The 16,843-nt window shown below is 47.5% G+C and overlaps 1 protein-coding gene across 6 annotated transcripts in view; it reads left to right on the top strand.

Moving 5' to 3' along the window:
* The first annotated feature begins 296 nt into the window (after positions 1-296).
* ARHGAP44 (Rho GTPase activating protein 44) overlaps positions 297-16,843 on the top strand; it is a 178,086-nt gene continuing 161,539 nt past the window's right edge. For all 6 annotated transcript variants that reach the window (XM_068261908.1, XM_068261907.1, XM_068261912.1 and 3 more), the window contains exon 1: positions 297-650. In XM_068261908.1, the coding sequence (XP_068118009.1) occupies positions 598-650 (53 nt within the window). In that variant the 5' untranslated portion in view covers positions 297-597. The remainder of the gene's footprint in view (positions 651-16,843) is intronic.

The raw sequence follows: 16,843 nt of genomic DNA, 5'->3' as shown, positions 1-16,843 counted from the left end.
TGTGTATATATACTGTGCAATATGTGTGTATATATCATTTAAATGTCATAGATAGATAGATTATATATACCGTAGTGTATTCATTGTTAGCTTTGTAATTTTTTCTTTTCCTTGAAATAAAGCCCTGCAGATAACACAGAGCTCAGTGAAATGCCTGTATATTCTCTGCTCTCCTGGGTGCACCTGTCATCATTACCCTCCCTACTCCCAGCACAGACTACACCTCCCGGCATGCCTCGGGCGCCAGGCGCCTGCGCACTACTCCCCCTGCTGTCCAGGCTGCAGTATTGGAGCTGCTGCTGCTGGAGGAGCGGAGCTGATGAGCAGCAGCCACATAGAGGGGGGAGGATCTGGCCGGGCTCGGAGCATGCAATAGCAGGCGGCACCCTGGGGCCCCGGCATCACCCATGGGTGCAGGCAGCTCTCTGGAAGGGGCACCTCTATAGCAGGGGGGAGATGTGATCTCTGCTGCCCTGGGGGGAGGGGCCGCTTATCTCTTTTCATTTTCTGCATCTTTGTATCCAGAGCGATCCCACCTATCTCTATCTGCAGATCAGCGCACAGCACCGGGCTGCAAGGGGTCCCTGCAGTGCCAACATGAAGAAGCAATTCAATCGCATGAGGCAGCTGGCCAACCAGACTGTGGGCAGGTAAGAGCTCCATTCTGCTGTCATCCCCATCCATTGTCTTCAGCTGACCTTCCCTCTGCTCCGGGTAACCCCTGCAGTGCCAGAGGGGAGGGGGGTGTCACTGATGACAGGTCTGCTGCTGGAGCATCCTGGATTGGCTGCTGGAAGGATGGGCTGAGGGTGCTGCTGGGTGTGTGTGTGACATCAGAGTGTCCCTGGGGGGCTCTGTGGGGGCCATCCTCCATCATTGAGATACAGTCTATCTATCTATCTATCTATCTATCTATCTATCTATCTATCTATCTATCTATCTATCTATCTATCTCATCAGTGTGTCTTGGGGGCCCTGCTGGGGTCCATCACTGATCTATATCACTGCTGGGAATCCACCATATACCTGTCCATTCATTGATAAGGCTTATCTCTGTGTGTATTTGTGACATCAGTGTGTCACCAGGGGCCGATCTGCTCCTTTGTATAATATATAATGTATGTATGTTACACACATACGAACATACATGCACTGCCGCTGGGGAATTCGCCACATACCTGCTCATTGACCTGTGTGTGACATGGTGTTCATCCTCCATCATTAATATGTGTGTACAGCGAGATGTATTTGTGCTATATATATATATATATATATATATATATATCGCACCCCCCACCCTACACATAAGGTCACGTGTATCTATCTACCATAAATATGCCCACGCCTGCATTATTTTCCATAGTATTACCTTGTATATGGGAGTCTAGGTGATACTATAGAAATGTTCGCCACTGCGTGACATCAATTCTCCCAACACCTCATAAAAGATATTTATAGAATGTATAAGGTCACTGAGATCGATGTAATATTTGTGTCACACGGTCTTACTTTTCCCCTGACCTTTTTAAAATATGTCTAATCTGTACACACGTATACACACACACGTATACATTTCTTTATATACATATTTATCTGTTAATCTGATCCATTTTAATCCAGCTATCTAGTCTTCATCTATTTATCCATCTCTATCCTCCCTCGATCTATGTGTGATATACCCACATGTATCCGTCCTCCTGTGATTCATCTATTTATATATTGCTGTGATGTATGCAGGCTATGTATATGCCATGCAGCCTGTTTCTCCAGTCCCTCTGTGTAATCTCCGTCCTGGTTTTTGGTTATTGGTAGATCTCTTGGCATTGCCAGTTTATTGTTAGTATTTGATGATTTGTAGGTTGTACAATTTTTGCCCATAGGGCTGCCTTTTGTAGCAGGTGTGACTAGTGTTTCTGTTGTACGGATATCAGCATTAGGTATAGGAGCTTTTGAGTCTGATCAGTTTATATCATCGATACTGACGATGATTGGTTGTTGCTTTGTGATTGGCTGAGACGTGCCACACGTTAGGGCATCAGCTGGTTGGTTATCACTGACGCCGCTGGGCTCCTATCAGGCCTTGTAAAATGCTAGGCAAGTATTATTGGGCAGTGAGTGTGGGCAGATTAATAGGTCAGTGGTCTGAGGAGGGATGTAGCAGTTATATATCAGGACCGCTGGCCTGAATCAGCTGTTTTTGTTGTTGTTGTTTTTCTTTTCTTTTTTTCATACAGAGGATCAGTGAGATGCTAGTAATTCAATAATGTGTGCAAGTTTTACGTAAATTGGCCAATGTCCATGCTCTATGCAATTTGCATTAAATTTTCATGCAAGGCAGCATCGTTAGCCTCTCTGGTTTTGTGACTCTCGATGTTGTGAGATCTTGACACGATTCCTAGAAATATTCCTTTCAGATTTGTGACCTGGCTGATATTGGAATGTCTTCCTCTTCCTGTTCTATTCTCCATCACATAAAATAAAGGGTGTGGCAGTGGGAGGGGCTGGCCCTGATAAGGGGTGTGACAGATGTGCAGAGCTGGGAACTTCTGGAGGTAGAGATCCCGAGAGATGGAATCAGCCATCAGGTTATACTACATTTCTGGTTGGAGAGACCCCTTAAACTTTTCTAATTAATTTCACAGATCAACCACATCCTCCTCCCCTCACCCCCCCCCCCCCCCCGCACTCACTACTTTTTTCTTGCCATACATGTGTGTGTATGCTGCTGTTGCCGGTGCCAGTGGGATCTTTACCTCCTCACACTAGAGCATACATGTCAAACACTGGCCCTCGGAGCCATCAGATTTGGCCCTCAGGTGCTTTCCCCACTTTGTATTATGCTTGACCCACTTAGGACCAACAGAGAGGCTATATTGGTGGGTAAGCCCTAGATTGCCAGGGAAGCCATGTGGGTAGGAGGACAGCACTAGGTTTCAGGGAACTGTATAGGAGAGGGAAGTGGGCCACTAGACACCAGGAAACTGTATAGGGGAAGAAGGGAGCCACTAGACACCAGGGATTTGTATAGGGGAAGAAGGGGGGGCACTAGACACCAGGGATCTGTATAGGGGAAGAAGTGGGCCACTAGACACCAGGAAACTGTATAGGGGAAGAAGGGAGCCACTAGACACCAGGGATTTGTATAGGGGAAGAAGGGGGGCACTAGACACCAGGGATCTGTATAGGGGAAGAAGGGGGGCACTAGACACCAGGAAACTGTATAGGGGAAGAAGGGAGCCACTAGACACCAGGGATTTGTATAGGGGAAGAAGGGGGGCACTAGACACCAGGGATCTGTATAGGGGAAGAAGGGGGGCACTAGACACCAGGGATCTGTATAGGGGAAGAAGGGGGGCACTAGACACCAGGAAACTGTATAGATGAGGGAGGAGGGCCACTAGACACCAGGGAAGTGTATGGGGGAAGAAGGGGGGCACTAGACACCAGGAAACTGTATAGGGGAGGGATGGAGAACCACTAAACACCAGGGAACTGTATAGATGAGAGAGGAGGGCCACTAGACACCAGGGAAGTGTAAAGGGGAAGGAGGGGGGCACTAGACACTAGGGAACTATTAGGGAATGGGGGGATGCTATTAGACACTAGGGAACTTTATAAGTGAGAGAGAGGTGGCCAGTAGACATTGAGGTTGTCCCGCGACTTGGTTCCAGAGCTCAGTTTTGGCCACGTTGTATTTGAGTTTGACACCTCTGCACTAGAGGGAGGAGGCGACCTGGCATCAGCAGTGGGGGGGGGGGGGGCTCTACCAGCTCATGCTCTGTAGCTCCGCCCCCATTGCACATGTGTCAGCATATTTGATGCCGGAGGAAATCAAACACTTTGTCCGCTAGTCTACTTTAGGGGACCCAGCAGACAACCTTATAGGGGACAGTTCTCCAATCACAGCACCTTATACAGCATGAAGGATTGTGATTGGCCCAATTATGTGGGCGCAGTTTACTACAACCTATCTGAAACCTAACAGTTCACGTTCGTTGATGCCCACCTAATCACGTCACAGTATGCGGTTTGCTGCTGGATCCTCTAAACTAGATTAATGCCACACTTTGATCCACATTAGGTTATGCCATGCTGGACTAGATCCGGCAAGGAGTATGGAGGCTGCCATATTTACAGGTATTTCCTTTTAAGCAATACCAGTTGCCTGGCTGTCCTTGCTGATCCTCTGCCTCTGATACATTTAGGCACAGACTCTGAATAGGCATGCAGATCAGGTGCTCTGACTGAAGTCTGACTGGATTAGCTGCATGCTTGTTTCAGGTGTGATTTAGACACTACTGCAGCCAAAGAGATCAGCAGGGCTGCCAGCCAACTGGTGTTGTTTAAAAGGAAATAAATATGGCAGCCTGGCACATTCTCACTTCAGTTGTCCTTTAACCCCCTTGGCATTATGATTCTTTCCAGATTTTAATGTCTAAAAGCGGTTTTAGACCCTAAAACCTGGAACAAAATCACAACGTAGAGAGATCCCAGCAATTACCCACCTCCCTGGGATCCAGTGCTGCAGTTCTCCCTCCATCCTCCGGGTGGCGCTGTAACCCTGTAGTGAGATCGCCGTCTGTCGTCATGACGACAAACGGCGATCTCACCTGAGGGATGTAGAGACTCGGAGGACAAGGAGGAGAATGGCTGCCAGCGTCTGGATCCCCTTGCAGGTGAGTGAAAACGCCCGCTATGTACTGTGCTCTGCACAGTCCTGCTGGCAGCTACCCCGAGTAACTCTCTGGGTTACCGCTCCTAGCTTGTTTTTTGAGCCTGACTTGTGATAACCGCCAAGGGCAACTGAAGCGAGAGGGATATATGGAGGCTGCCACATTTATTTTCTTTTAAGCAATACCAGTTTCCTGGCTGTCCTGCTGATCCTCTGTCTCTAATACTTTCAATCATAGCCCCTGAACAAGCATGCAGCAGATCAGGTGTTTGTGACAAGCAGATCTGACATTAGCTGCATGCTTGTTTCTGGTGTTATTCAAACACTACTGCAGCCAAATAGATCAGCAGGGCTGCCAGGCAACTGTTATTGTTTAAAAGGAAATGCATATGGCAGCCTCCATAGGGTTTGATTCACAAAACGGTGCTAACTGTTAGCACACTGTGAAAAGTGCTTTGCGCGAAATTTCGCGTGATAACGGTTATCGCGCGCAAAAATGAATTTTTTTGCGCGTTAACAGTCTCGTGAGCTCCGAGATGTCTCCCAGTGCATCTCTGCTGAATATATGCAAATTAACCATTGTTGCCCTTAGAAGCTAAACACACCTCCAGAACCGCTGGAATGCAATAATGTGTCAGCTTGTTAATTTGTACAGAGCCATAATAATCCAACCTGCATACAGACTGTTTCGGATTGTTTGATCCTCATCAGTGCATGGCATGGATTAATTTTGGCTCTATGCAGTAGGGCTTGTAACACCGAGAGGTACAGACTAACCAGCAAGCTCATGGTGACCCAGAACTCATTGGAGTGTGTGAGGGGCTACAATGTTTATCTGTGCGTCGTACTTTCAGATATCTCGCTGACCCCGGGTTGGGTTTTTATGGCATATATGTTTTCACCAATAAAAACCTTTTGAAACTAAATGTTGGACTGATCGAGTTTCAATCGATTTTTCCCAAAAAAATCGATAGAAAGTATTGCTGGACAGGGCAGAAAATCCAGGTGGATCAGGAGTTTGGGGGTAGATGACTGGCCCATAGGGATGTACTGCATCGAACAGTGCAACGCTGCATTTGTTTTGGCACATTGGGTGGAAATCTATATGTGTATGGCCAGCTTTAGTTTAACACTTTGATTTAAAGAGAACCTGAGGCGGGCCCATGGGACATGCCTCTGTGACCCCACACTGCCGCTCTCTGCCTCCCCCTCCCCCCCCCCCCCCCCCACTGCCGTGCTACAAGATGTCTCTATCTCGGAGGTAAACACAGGGGAGAGGGATTCCCTGTTCAAAACGCCCACCAGGGGCGTTCCTGCAGGGTTTCCAGAGCTGCCATTGGGCAGCTCTCTCTCCCTGGCCACGCCTCCTGCCGCTCCCCCGCCTCCCTGCACTCTATGAGAGACAACACAGTCTCTCAGTACAGCGTCGTGACCTATAGGTCACAAAAGTGAAAGTGGGCCATGCTGCGGGTTTTTTTTTCCGGCTACGTGATCCGCTCAGCTCTCCAGATCAGGTAGCCTTTTTTTTTTTTTTTTGAGCCACCTAGCCTGGATTTTGTCTAGCATCAGCACCCCCTTGTGGCAGTTATGTTTTCCTATACTGGAAAAGACAGTGAGGGTCACACTGTAGTCACTTCCTGTCTGAGTCGAGTCAGCCACTTAAATACCTGATATTTAACTCTTTCAGACAGAGAAAGAAAAAAAGGAACACAGCATAGTTATTTGTGTGCTATGCACTGTACATACACATGTCTACCTCATCATGTCACATGTCACTTCATGTATCCTTTAAGTGACAAGACTATACACTCTGTACAGCGCTGCGTAAGATGTCGGCACTGTATAAATAATAAAAAGCTATTATTTTGTACACGAAGTAGCCATCTTTTTCCAGCTTTATTTACTAAGATGCCCAGCAAATCGTCCCAGGCATCGCTGCACAAAGCACTTGTGGAATTGCAGCGCAGAAGCGATCCCCAGTGGGTTCCAGGCCTCAAGGCAGCCATACACTGGTCGATTGCCACCAGATCCCTCTGTGATCTAATCTGATCAAAGAGGGATCTATTGGCTGCCTACACTGCAAACAGATTTTGAATCGATTTCACTATGAAACCGATTCACAATCTGTGGAGCTGCCGCCGTCCCCAGCAAACATTACCTGATCCGGCCGGCGCGAGTCCCCCGGTCTCCGCTGTCTCTTCTCCGCTCTGGGCTCCAGCTTCACTTTACTTCCTGTCGGGGGAAGTTTAAACAGTAGAGGGCGCTCTACTGTTTAAACTTCCTGTCGGGACAGGAAGTAAGTGAAGCCAGCCGGAGCCCAGTGCGGAGAAGAGACTGCGGGGACACACACCGGCGGAACAGGTAATGTATTGCCGCTAGCGTCGGTCGTCGGACATTCAAACGCCGCTATCGACGCACTCCCGACCCGCTGGCGAGCGAGCAAATCCTTCTGCGCGGACAGATGGACGGGAACGATCGATTTCGGATGGAAATCGATTGGTCAGCGCTTGCGCAACGATTTCATAGCTGTATATCGGCGGGAAATCATGTAAGTGTATGGGCACCTTTAGGTTGGCTTGCATGCAAATTGTATGCAGATTAGAATTAGGCCAGTCCAGATCAGCAGGATGTGCATTTGCCTGCCCCAGTGATTCTCATCAGGCATGGCCTTAAATGCACTAAAGCCTGGTATACACATCCAATTTTGATTGCCCTATTTTATCTGTAATGCCGGGCATACACTGCACGTTTTTTTTTATCATCAATCGAGCGGCTGATGGCTCGATTGATAATATCCGACAGGTCCGATTGCCCGCCGGATCGATTCCCCGCTCGATACCCGTGGGCGGACAGTAGCGGGGAATCGAGCGGAAGATAAGGAAGCGCCCGTGGGGACGAGCGGGAATCGATCCGGGCGGCCGCGGGGACTCGCGGGGATGCGGCGTGTATGCCCAGCATTACATACATCCAATCTTGATTGCCCACTCTTACCACCTCCATGTAGTATAAGAGCTTACCTACACAATCTGTTCATAGTATCCAATATCTGTTTTCTCTCATACTACATGGGGGGGTGGTGGTAAAGATGTGTACACACCTTAAAGCGTAACTGTAGAGAGAAAATAAACACATTGTTTCACTTACCTGGGGCTTCCCCAAGCCCCCAGCAGCCGTCCTGTCCCGCGCCGGTGCTGCCCGAGCCGCCGTTCTCCCACCGGTTTCTCCGCCGGGCCACTGCGCCTGTGCGGCTCTGGCCACGCGTATCCTTTCTTCGCGTTCCCCGCTATTGCAGAGGGGAACTAGAAGAAAGGAGACGCTTAGCAGGGCTGCGCTGGCATCGACTTACAAGTCGAGGTACAGGACGGAGCGGCGGCGGGAGAACGGAGGCTCGTGGAGGACCGGCGCGGGACAGGACAGGACAGCTGCTGGGGGCTTGGGGAAGCCCCAGGTAATTGAAACAATCTGTTCTACAGTTCTACAATCTACAGTTCCGCCTTAAGGTGCCCCATTGCAGTGACATTTTTAGCAAACTATCATATTTTTGATAATTAAGATTAAAAAAATCATATTTGATTGGTGCACGCCATTAACGAATCCAACTTACGATCATATTTGTGATCGGATCTATGAAAAATCCACCGTACAGAGCAGCCACTCCTTTAAGGAAACTATCGATAATGCAATTGTTCAGGATTCATTCTCACCCTCCTTTGTTTATATACAATTCTTAAAATTGTGCTGTTATCGGGACCTGAACTCTTGGACAGGTCAGAAGGAAAACACAAGGAGATGCCCCCTGTATGTAATTAGAGAGTTTAGCCTATCTAATTCCCCCCATCTGTGACTAATTACAAGTTGTAATTTGATCCCTCGGCTGTGCCACCTGACTGCCACGACAGAGAGGTAAATGGTAAACATAGGACGTTAACCTTAGGTCTGCTTCCATGAAAGCAGGAAGTGGACACACTGCAGATTTGTTGCAGGACTTGTATCTGCTGTAACAAAAAAATGTTTTTCTTTAAAGGAAAAATGTAAGATGCAGTGCTTAGGGGGTTAAAAGTCGATACTTACCGCGCCTCTCGTTCCCCACAGTCAGCCGCCGGTCTTCTCCTATACGTCCCGGTGTCCTGCTGACTTGGCTGACCTTTATCCTGGACAGTCTTCGCTTCTGCCCAGCGCAGAAGTACGCTCACTCCCCCGCCTCCTCCGTCCCAGCGTCTGCGCTCCACTGAAAAGCAAGCGTCAGATGCTAAGTGAGCGCGACTCCACTTAGCATCTGACGCTTGCTTTTCAGTGGAGCGCAGACACTAGGACGGAGGCGGCGGGGGAGTGAGCGTACTTCTGCGCTGGGCAGAAGCAAAGATTATCCAGGATAAAGGTCAGCCAAGTCGGCAGGACACCGGGAGGAATAGGAGAAGACCGGCGGCTGACTGCGGGGAAGGGAGACGTGGTAAGGCCCCACACTTAATCAGTTGCTCTCAGTTACAACTGAAAGAAAACGGATATTCAAAGTAATGCCCATGTTTTCCTATGGAATCGTTTACACTTGACGCGTTTTAACTGAAATCTTCTTCCCAATGCACTGCTATGGAAAAAAACGCATACTAACGTGCACTAATGGATACCAACTGATTAAGTGTAAAAGGGCCCTAAGTATCGCCTTTTAACCCCCTAAGCACTGCATCCAACATTTTTACCATAGCCTTTCGGTTCTGGTATCCTTTGCAGTGTTCCCCAGCCCTGTCATCAAGGCCCACCAACAGGGCATGTTTTGTGGAAATCCACAGAGGTAGTTAATCAGCTCTGCTGAGACACTGATTACCTCACCTGTGCATGTTTGTGGTTTTCTGCAAAACATGTACTGTTCATGGGCCTTGAGGACAGGGTTGGGGAACTCTGCTTAAGGGCCTGTTTCCACTACACGCAGATTGGATGCAGAAAAACTGACTCCAATGAAAGTCTATAGACCCGTTTGCACTAAACGCAATTTTTATGATGCAGATTTTCCCATAGACATATATTGGAGTCATTGGAGTTTTTCTGCCTCCAATCTGCATGCAGTGGAAACAGGCCCTTGAGGTTTTTATGCTGTTGCGGATCTTTTAGAGCGGAAGTTCTGCGTTCAGGCCTGCTTTAAAGTTAGCAGCAGCTGTTTCATAGTTTTAAAACAGACTTCTGCTGAAATCTGAGGCAGGGAACACACTACATGCGTTTTTGCGCGTTTTGCCGCGAACGGCAAAACGCGCACGATTTTAAAGGCTATTGAAATTAATAGCCTAGCTCAGGAAATGCTGCGCCGCATGCGTTTGTGCGCGTTTGCGTTCGCGTTTTTTCCGCGTTTTGTACCCGCACAGTTTTCTGCTTTTTCCCGCACATTGCATGGCACTACATGCCATGCAATCGCATAAACGCGGAAACGCACGCGTTAGACGTGACCGCAAAACCCGACGGAAACCTGGGAAACGCAGGCGAAAACGGCCCTGCAAGTGTGTTCCCTGCCTGACAGCTAGTGGTGGAATGGGCTGCTGCCTGATCCATTTTCAATTTGAGGTTTATTGATTGGAAAAAGGGCTGTGATTGATCCATGTGCAGCTAGCTTTTGGAATGTAACCTGGATTAGGTAAACTCCTCCCCTCTGTAGCGTTGCTCATGTGTGGAGACTGAACACTTGACAGGCAGGCCACCTTACGGCTGTACTTCAAAAACCCGCATCATGTCGCGTCCGAGTGTGGCTGCACTCAAATATGGCGCAATGCGTTGCACTGTCCATTCTGAGCATCAGCAAGCTCCTAGCCAATGCACGGGAGTAGCTTACAGGCAATGGATACGAAAGATGAAAGTAGCTTGCATGCAAGTTGTATGCCGACTGAAATTGGGCCGATCAAAATCTCCGAGCTGCATAGGAGGGGCGTTAAATTGACATGGACTTGTGTGTTGCAGGACTTGCGGAGAAGCATGTGATCAGTTTAATCAGGTGATAGATGTGTAAGGCTCTGATTGGCTCTGATTACTTCCTGCTTTACCTCACACAGGAAACAGAAGCATCACATGATGTGGATTAGCGAATTAGCGCCTTACAAATCCATCACCTGATCACGAGTCACCAGGAATTCTACTACCCGTCAGCTGCTCTGTTCATTATACCCATTATATATGGAGGTTTGCAATTTGCACCCAGCATTATTTGCTGTACAATGTTTTTGCACTTTCTAAATCAAAGTACATCTGAAGTGAGAGGGATATGGAGGCTGCCATATTAATTTCATTTTAAACATGCACATAATATAACGTTCACTGGAACCCCGCATCGGCTTGGTTCCAATGCATAGCTCTGCTTCCTGGCAGAAAATGTCCCTGGTCTTGTCTATATCAGATATAGAAAAGTCAGAGGTCTTTTTCTACAAGGTGGCAGGGCTACACACTGGAACCCGGCATATATGGGGCTCCGTTTAATGTTATTATACAGACGACATGCTGGGGCATTCATGTTGGCAATGACAGGCTGGGATGGCCGACAGGGTAGAGTGTCAGCTTCCTGGCCAGGAGCTTTTTGTTCCCGAAAGCAAATGCCATCTCAATAAAGCTTTTAAAATTCCTAAGCTTTGGCAGTGATGAGTTGCCTTTTATGTTGCATCCTTTCAATCCACAAGATTGTTATATCAGATCATAGCAAGTGCCAGAGATGGTGTATGGGATGTTTATTGGTCCGACTCGCGTGCAGATCAAGTGCAAATTGTAGGCAGCTCACCATTTGGCCAATCAAAATCAACAGGAAGAGCGTCTGATTGAAGCTGCATTCAATTTACATTAAATTGGCATGCAAGCCACAACCATAAATTAGCCTGCATTGACCATCTTTGCTGAGCAGTTAGGGCCAATTCTCACTGAGAATCGCTAGTGTTTTGCGAAGGGGAGTTTTCACATTTTCTGTATAATTTTTTTACTGGGCAATGTCACCATTTTTGAGAGATTTGCGTTTTTTTTATTTTAACATTTCAATTGCGATGCGCCACGTTTTTGCAAATCGAGAGTCGCCGGTGATCGTTGCAGTGAAATCACCGCCATGTACTTTTAATTACCCTAGTGCTTTTTCCAAGCACTAGCGATCAATGGCGATTTTCCTGCAAATTTCCCCAGTGGGAATGGGCCCTTAGCGATCATCCTGCCCAAGACCATCCATTTCTTCCACACACCACTGATCTGCATGTCGGGCGAATCTCTGCGGTAAGCGATTGGGTGTAGCTGGGGACCCCGATCTCCGAGGCCTCGCTGTTAGCGTCCCAAAGCGGTTACTAGGTCAGAGGGATCCTGGGCCCATCTGTACTCTGCGGTGAGCTATCTGCTTTAGGAGCACGTGGCCTTTAAATCAAGGTAATTTGGTGCCATAGCAACATGAATATTTTAAATACCTCTCGGTAGAATTTCTATCTCTGGATGTCATCGCAGTGATGTGGGGAGTGGCGGGGTTGTGCGTTTGTGATTCTTGTCTGGATAATTCTGTGCACGGAGTCAGAACGCCTGTCTGAGGCCTTCGCTCTTTGCGCCACCATGATGTGCTGAGGAGGCGTCTTTGCTGCGGAGGCCCTCCGATGTGTGCGGTTCACTGACTGCCTACATTGTCTTCAGTGTCATTTGTGTTCTGCACCAAAGCCCTGGAAAAAAAAGTGTTATAGCCCCCAATAGAGCTCAGCAGAGCTGGATGTGGGGTGTGTCTTGGACCTTCACACAACTGTCCAGTCACATGGAGGTCCAGGCCTGGGAGTGGTCACCTGACTTTCTTTTCTGCCTGATAATGATGTGTTAGGCCTCTTTCAGACAGGCAGCAAATTCACTGCCTGTCAGCAGCTGTCCAGCACTGGCCATGGCCAAGCGCTTGTTAGTGCTCAGTACAGGCGCTAGACAGGTGGCTCCCCCAAAGAGTCACATTTGAGCGCGGCTGCAGTCCTCTGCTGCCAGTTTATGCCACTGCATGTCAGCGTTACCACCGCTGCCCTTCAGCTGCATTTAAAGGACAACTGAAGCGAGAGAGGGTTATGGAGGTTGCCATATTTATTTCCTTTTAAGCAAAACCAGTTGCCTGGCTGTCCTGCTGATCCTCTGCTTCTAATACTTTTAGCCATAGACCCTGAACAAGCACGCAGCAGATCAGGTGTTTCTGACATTGTCAGATCTGACACAATTAGCTGCATGCTTGTTTCTGCTGTGATTCAGACCCTGCTGCAGCCAAATAGACCATCAGGGCTGCCAAGCAACTAGTATTGTTTAAAAGGAAAAAAATATGGTACTTTCCATATTCTTCTCACTTCAGTTGTCCTTTAAATTGCACCCGAATGGCGCTCGTGGCCGACAGGTGCAGTTCAGCCTCCAGTCTGAGAGAGTCCTTTAGGGCGGGTTCACACGGACGCTTGGCGGCCTTCTGTTCTGCGTCATCATGTTCAGGGGTGGTGACGGACTTTCCTGCAAGCGATCGTCGGCGTCCGTTGTGATCTGCAGTGTTAAGATGCGGCGGTGAATCGACCCTGACCGCTGCATGTAGTGTCCAGGGTCGCCTGAAACGACGGGGAAAATCGGGATCGGAACGTGGAGTTTGTGCAATCGATGGTAACCGCGCGATGTTAAATGCTCCCTTTCAGTTGAATGGGCGCTACGAGTCCCAGACGCTTAGCGGTAAACGCCACCAAGCGTCTGTGTGAACCGGCTCTTAGGAGAAAGCTTGTCTGTGCAGAAAACATGAGTTTGCTGAATCGCTTTGCGGCAAAAAACACACACTATTCAAACACGTGTGCTCCCTATGTCTGTAGGGTTGTGTATATTGTATATCTGTAGGGAGCATGTGTATGTTGGGGGGGGGGGGGGGGGGGTACACACAGTATATGTCTGAAGTTGTGTGTATGTAGTTTGTGTTTTGGTGGTGGTGGAAGTTACACACAGTACACAGTATGTCTGTAGGGTTGTGTATATTGTATAAGTCTGTAGAGAGCATATGTGTATTTTGGGGGGTACACACAGCATGTGTGTGTGTGTGTGTGTGTGTGTGTGTGTGTGTGTGTGTTGGGGGTAAAGGGGGGGGCACATTGTGTGACTGTGGGGAGTTTGTGTTTTGGTGATTGGGGAGGCGGTGGTACACACAGCAGATGTCTGTAGTCAGTGTGTGTGTGTATGTTGGGGGTAAGGGGGACACAGTGTACGTTTAAGGGGAGTGTGTTTTGGTGGGAGAAGGGGGGGTAATACACTGTGTGTGTGTGTGTGTGTGTGTGTGTGTGTGTATATATATGTATGTATCTGTGTGTGTGTGTCTGTGTACAGTGTGTGTGTGTCTCTGTGTACAGTGTGTGTGTGTGTGTCTGTAGTCTGTGTGTGGTGTGTGTGTGTGTGTGTGTTGGTGGGGGGATCACACCTCCAGTTTCAGCCCAGTGTGATGTTTTCTTACAGCAATGCGCACAGATTATTCAGTGGTTTGTGCTGGATGCAATTAGTTTGGCATCACTTCCGCCCCAGAATATGTACAACATGTGTTTACTGTAGGGGAAGTGCTGCATTCCCAGACCCCGGCGCTGCAGCAAGAAAGGAATTCCTCTGATCGGCCACATATTGTCACATCATCATTCCAGAGATCCGCCTGCCTGGCCTCTAGGGGCAAACCCTGACGCTTTACTTATAAAGGGGCAAGTGTCGTGGTCCACTTCTCAATGACTTCTCCCAGCTGGGCTGCCTCCATTGGCTGCCTGTCACTGAGGGCTAGCAAATAACTGATATATCTCGCCTCCTGTTGTTCCCAGCTGATGCCTCCTCTCCTGTGCAGTGAGGGTGCCAGCCTAGGGCATTATTGAATGTTCTCACCAGTATTTATTCAGTCTCACTAGTATATTATCCACTGGAGCCACAGCAAAAAGAATGACTGCACAAACAAGAGTACTGACTACCTGTACTGTCAGGGAGAGCTCCAGTTTTTCAGATTTCTGTATCATTTCTTAAAGAGACCCAGAGACATTGGACACAAGATTTTATACATACCTGGGGCTTCCTCCAGCCCCATAAGCCTGGATCGCTCCCACACTGCCGGTACCGGGTACCGTACTTTTGACTAGTCGACGCAAGCGCAGTGCGCCACTGCCGGCGGACACGGCCAATTGTACGCAAGAACAGGGACTACCTCCAGATCCTTACGCATGCACCTCCATACTACGCAGGCGCATGCGTAAGGATATGTAGGGAGTCCCTGCTCTTGCGTACAATTGACCGCGTCCGCCGAAAGTGACGGGACCCGGTAGCGGTGATAGAGGCAGCGGAGGACGGCGGCGTGGGAGCGATCCAGGCTTATGGGGCTGGAGGAAGCCCCGGGTATGTATAAAAGCTTTTTCATTTTTTTTAATTCAGTTCGTCTCTGGTTCCCTTTAAGGTGGCAACACAGCATACAATTTTTTAAATATCTGTTCAATTTAAGAATAGCAATCAATTTTTCCGACTAATTGTAACATTTCAAAAATATGGCCAATGTAGCACACACGTTATATTTTTTCCCCAATTATGATAAAAATGATTGGAAACTCTGAGAAAATTGCTAGGGTGTGTATATTAATGAATTGACAATCTAACACACACCATACAATCTTTAGAAAAATTGAAGAAAAATTTCCAGCATTCCAGATCGATAAAAAGGGAAAGCCGATCGGATTCTTCAGTCGAATGGAAAAAAACATTCCTTTTTTTTTTTCCGGGAGATCTGATCATATTTATCGAATTGCCGTAAAATCGGATCATTTTATTGTATTGCGTGTTTCCACCTTTACACTTAAAGAACAAGCGACACCCATGCTAACCTAGAAATAAAAAACACATATATAAGTAGATAAATACTACTTCTACTTGCATAACAGATGTATTGTGCTATCCACATAATGATTCCTGAGAATTTTATAAAGGAAAAGCAGAAAATCCTATTCAAGGCAGTGACCATCTTGCCAAGCTAATGCTGACATCATATCCTCCCTGACTCGTTTCCCCCCCCCCCCTTCTCTTGCTCATTGTGTATTCATTAGCTGCCCTCCTCCCAGAGTCTTCAGACACTCCCACTGAGGTGTATACTAGGAACTGCACTGTCTTATCCTCCAATCTCTGAGTCACCTCAGCCTTGCTTGTAAACACAAGTGAGCAGGGGGTGTTTCAGATAAGAAGCTAGGCAGGGAAATAAAGGGAAGAGGGGGAATATATTATAGATAAAAAGAACCCCCAGCATGCAACTGAATGGCAATGGCTATTAAAGGGCCAGTTCTCCTTAAAGCGGACCCAAACCAAACATTTTTTTTAATTAAAAATATTTAGTTGCACCACTCTGACACATACAAAGATAAATAAACACTCGTTCAAACCTATGATCATTTCAGTGCATGCTTTTCACCCTTCTCTTTTTATATCTAGGGTTATACTGGGGGCAGCCATTAGCAATTTCTCCATTGTTGGACACCATCTACTCCTCCAGTTTGCCGGAAAAATCCCGGCAATATGAAAGGAAGGGAGGGGTTCCTCCAATAAATGTAAAATATTTTATATATGTCATCATGCAGCTGAAAAAAGGCTGCTATTTATTATTATAATTTAGAAAATAGGTTTTATTTCTGAAATCTTGTATTTTTAATTTGGGTCCACTTTAAGTATGTGATAACTCCAAAACATAACAGCAGAAAAAGTTTTGCAAGTTTTGAATGCAGGATTAGCATCTTTATCGCTTAATACACTCAGACCAGTTGCTGTTGAAATTTGATTTTTATGGTGACAATACCGCTTTAAAGTGTATCTGAGACGGGGAATATAAATAATGTATACATACCTGGGGCTTCCTCCAGCCCCCTCCGGCCTGATCGATCCCTCACTGCCGTCCTCCACTGATTGCAGCCTCCGCAAATTGCCCCAGAAAGACTCCCCGCGTGGGCTGGAGGAAGATTCCGCTCCCCCATCTCAGGTTTACTTTAAAGGACACCTGAAGTGAGAGGTATATGGAGGCTGCCATATTTTTTTATTTTTAAACAAAACCAGTTGCCTGGCTGTCCTGGTGATCTTCTGTGCATCAGTAATGTCTGACTCACACACCTGAAACAAACACGCTGCAAATTTTAAGAGGAACTCCAGTGAAAATAATGTAATAAAAAAAAGTGCTACATGTTTACAATAACT

This window comes from Hyperolius riggenbachi, chromosome 12, assembly GCF_040937935.1.
Source record: "Hyperolius riggenbachi isolate aHypRig1 chromosome 12, aHypRig1.pri, whole genome shotgun sequence".
Classification (NCBI taxonomy): domain Eukaryota; kingdom Metazoa; phylum Chordata; class Amphibia; order Anura; family Hyperoliidae; genus Hyperolius; species Hyperolius riggenbachi.
This window is presented reverse-complemented; position numbering and strand designations above follow the sequence as displayed.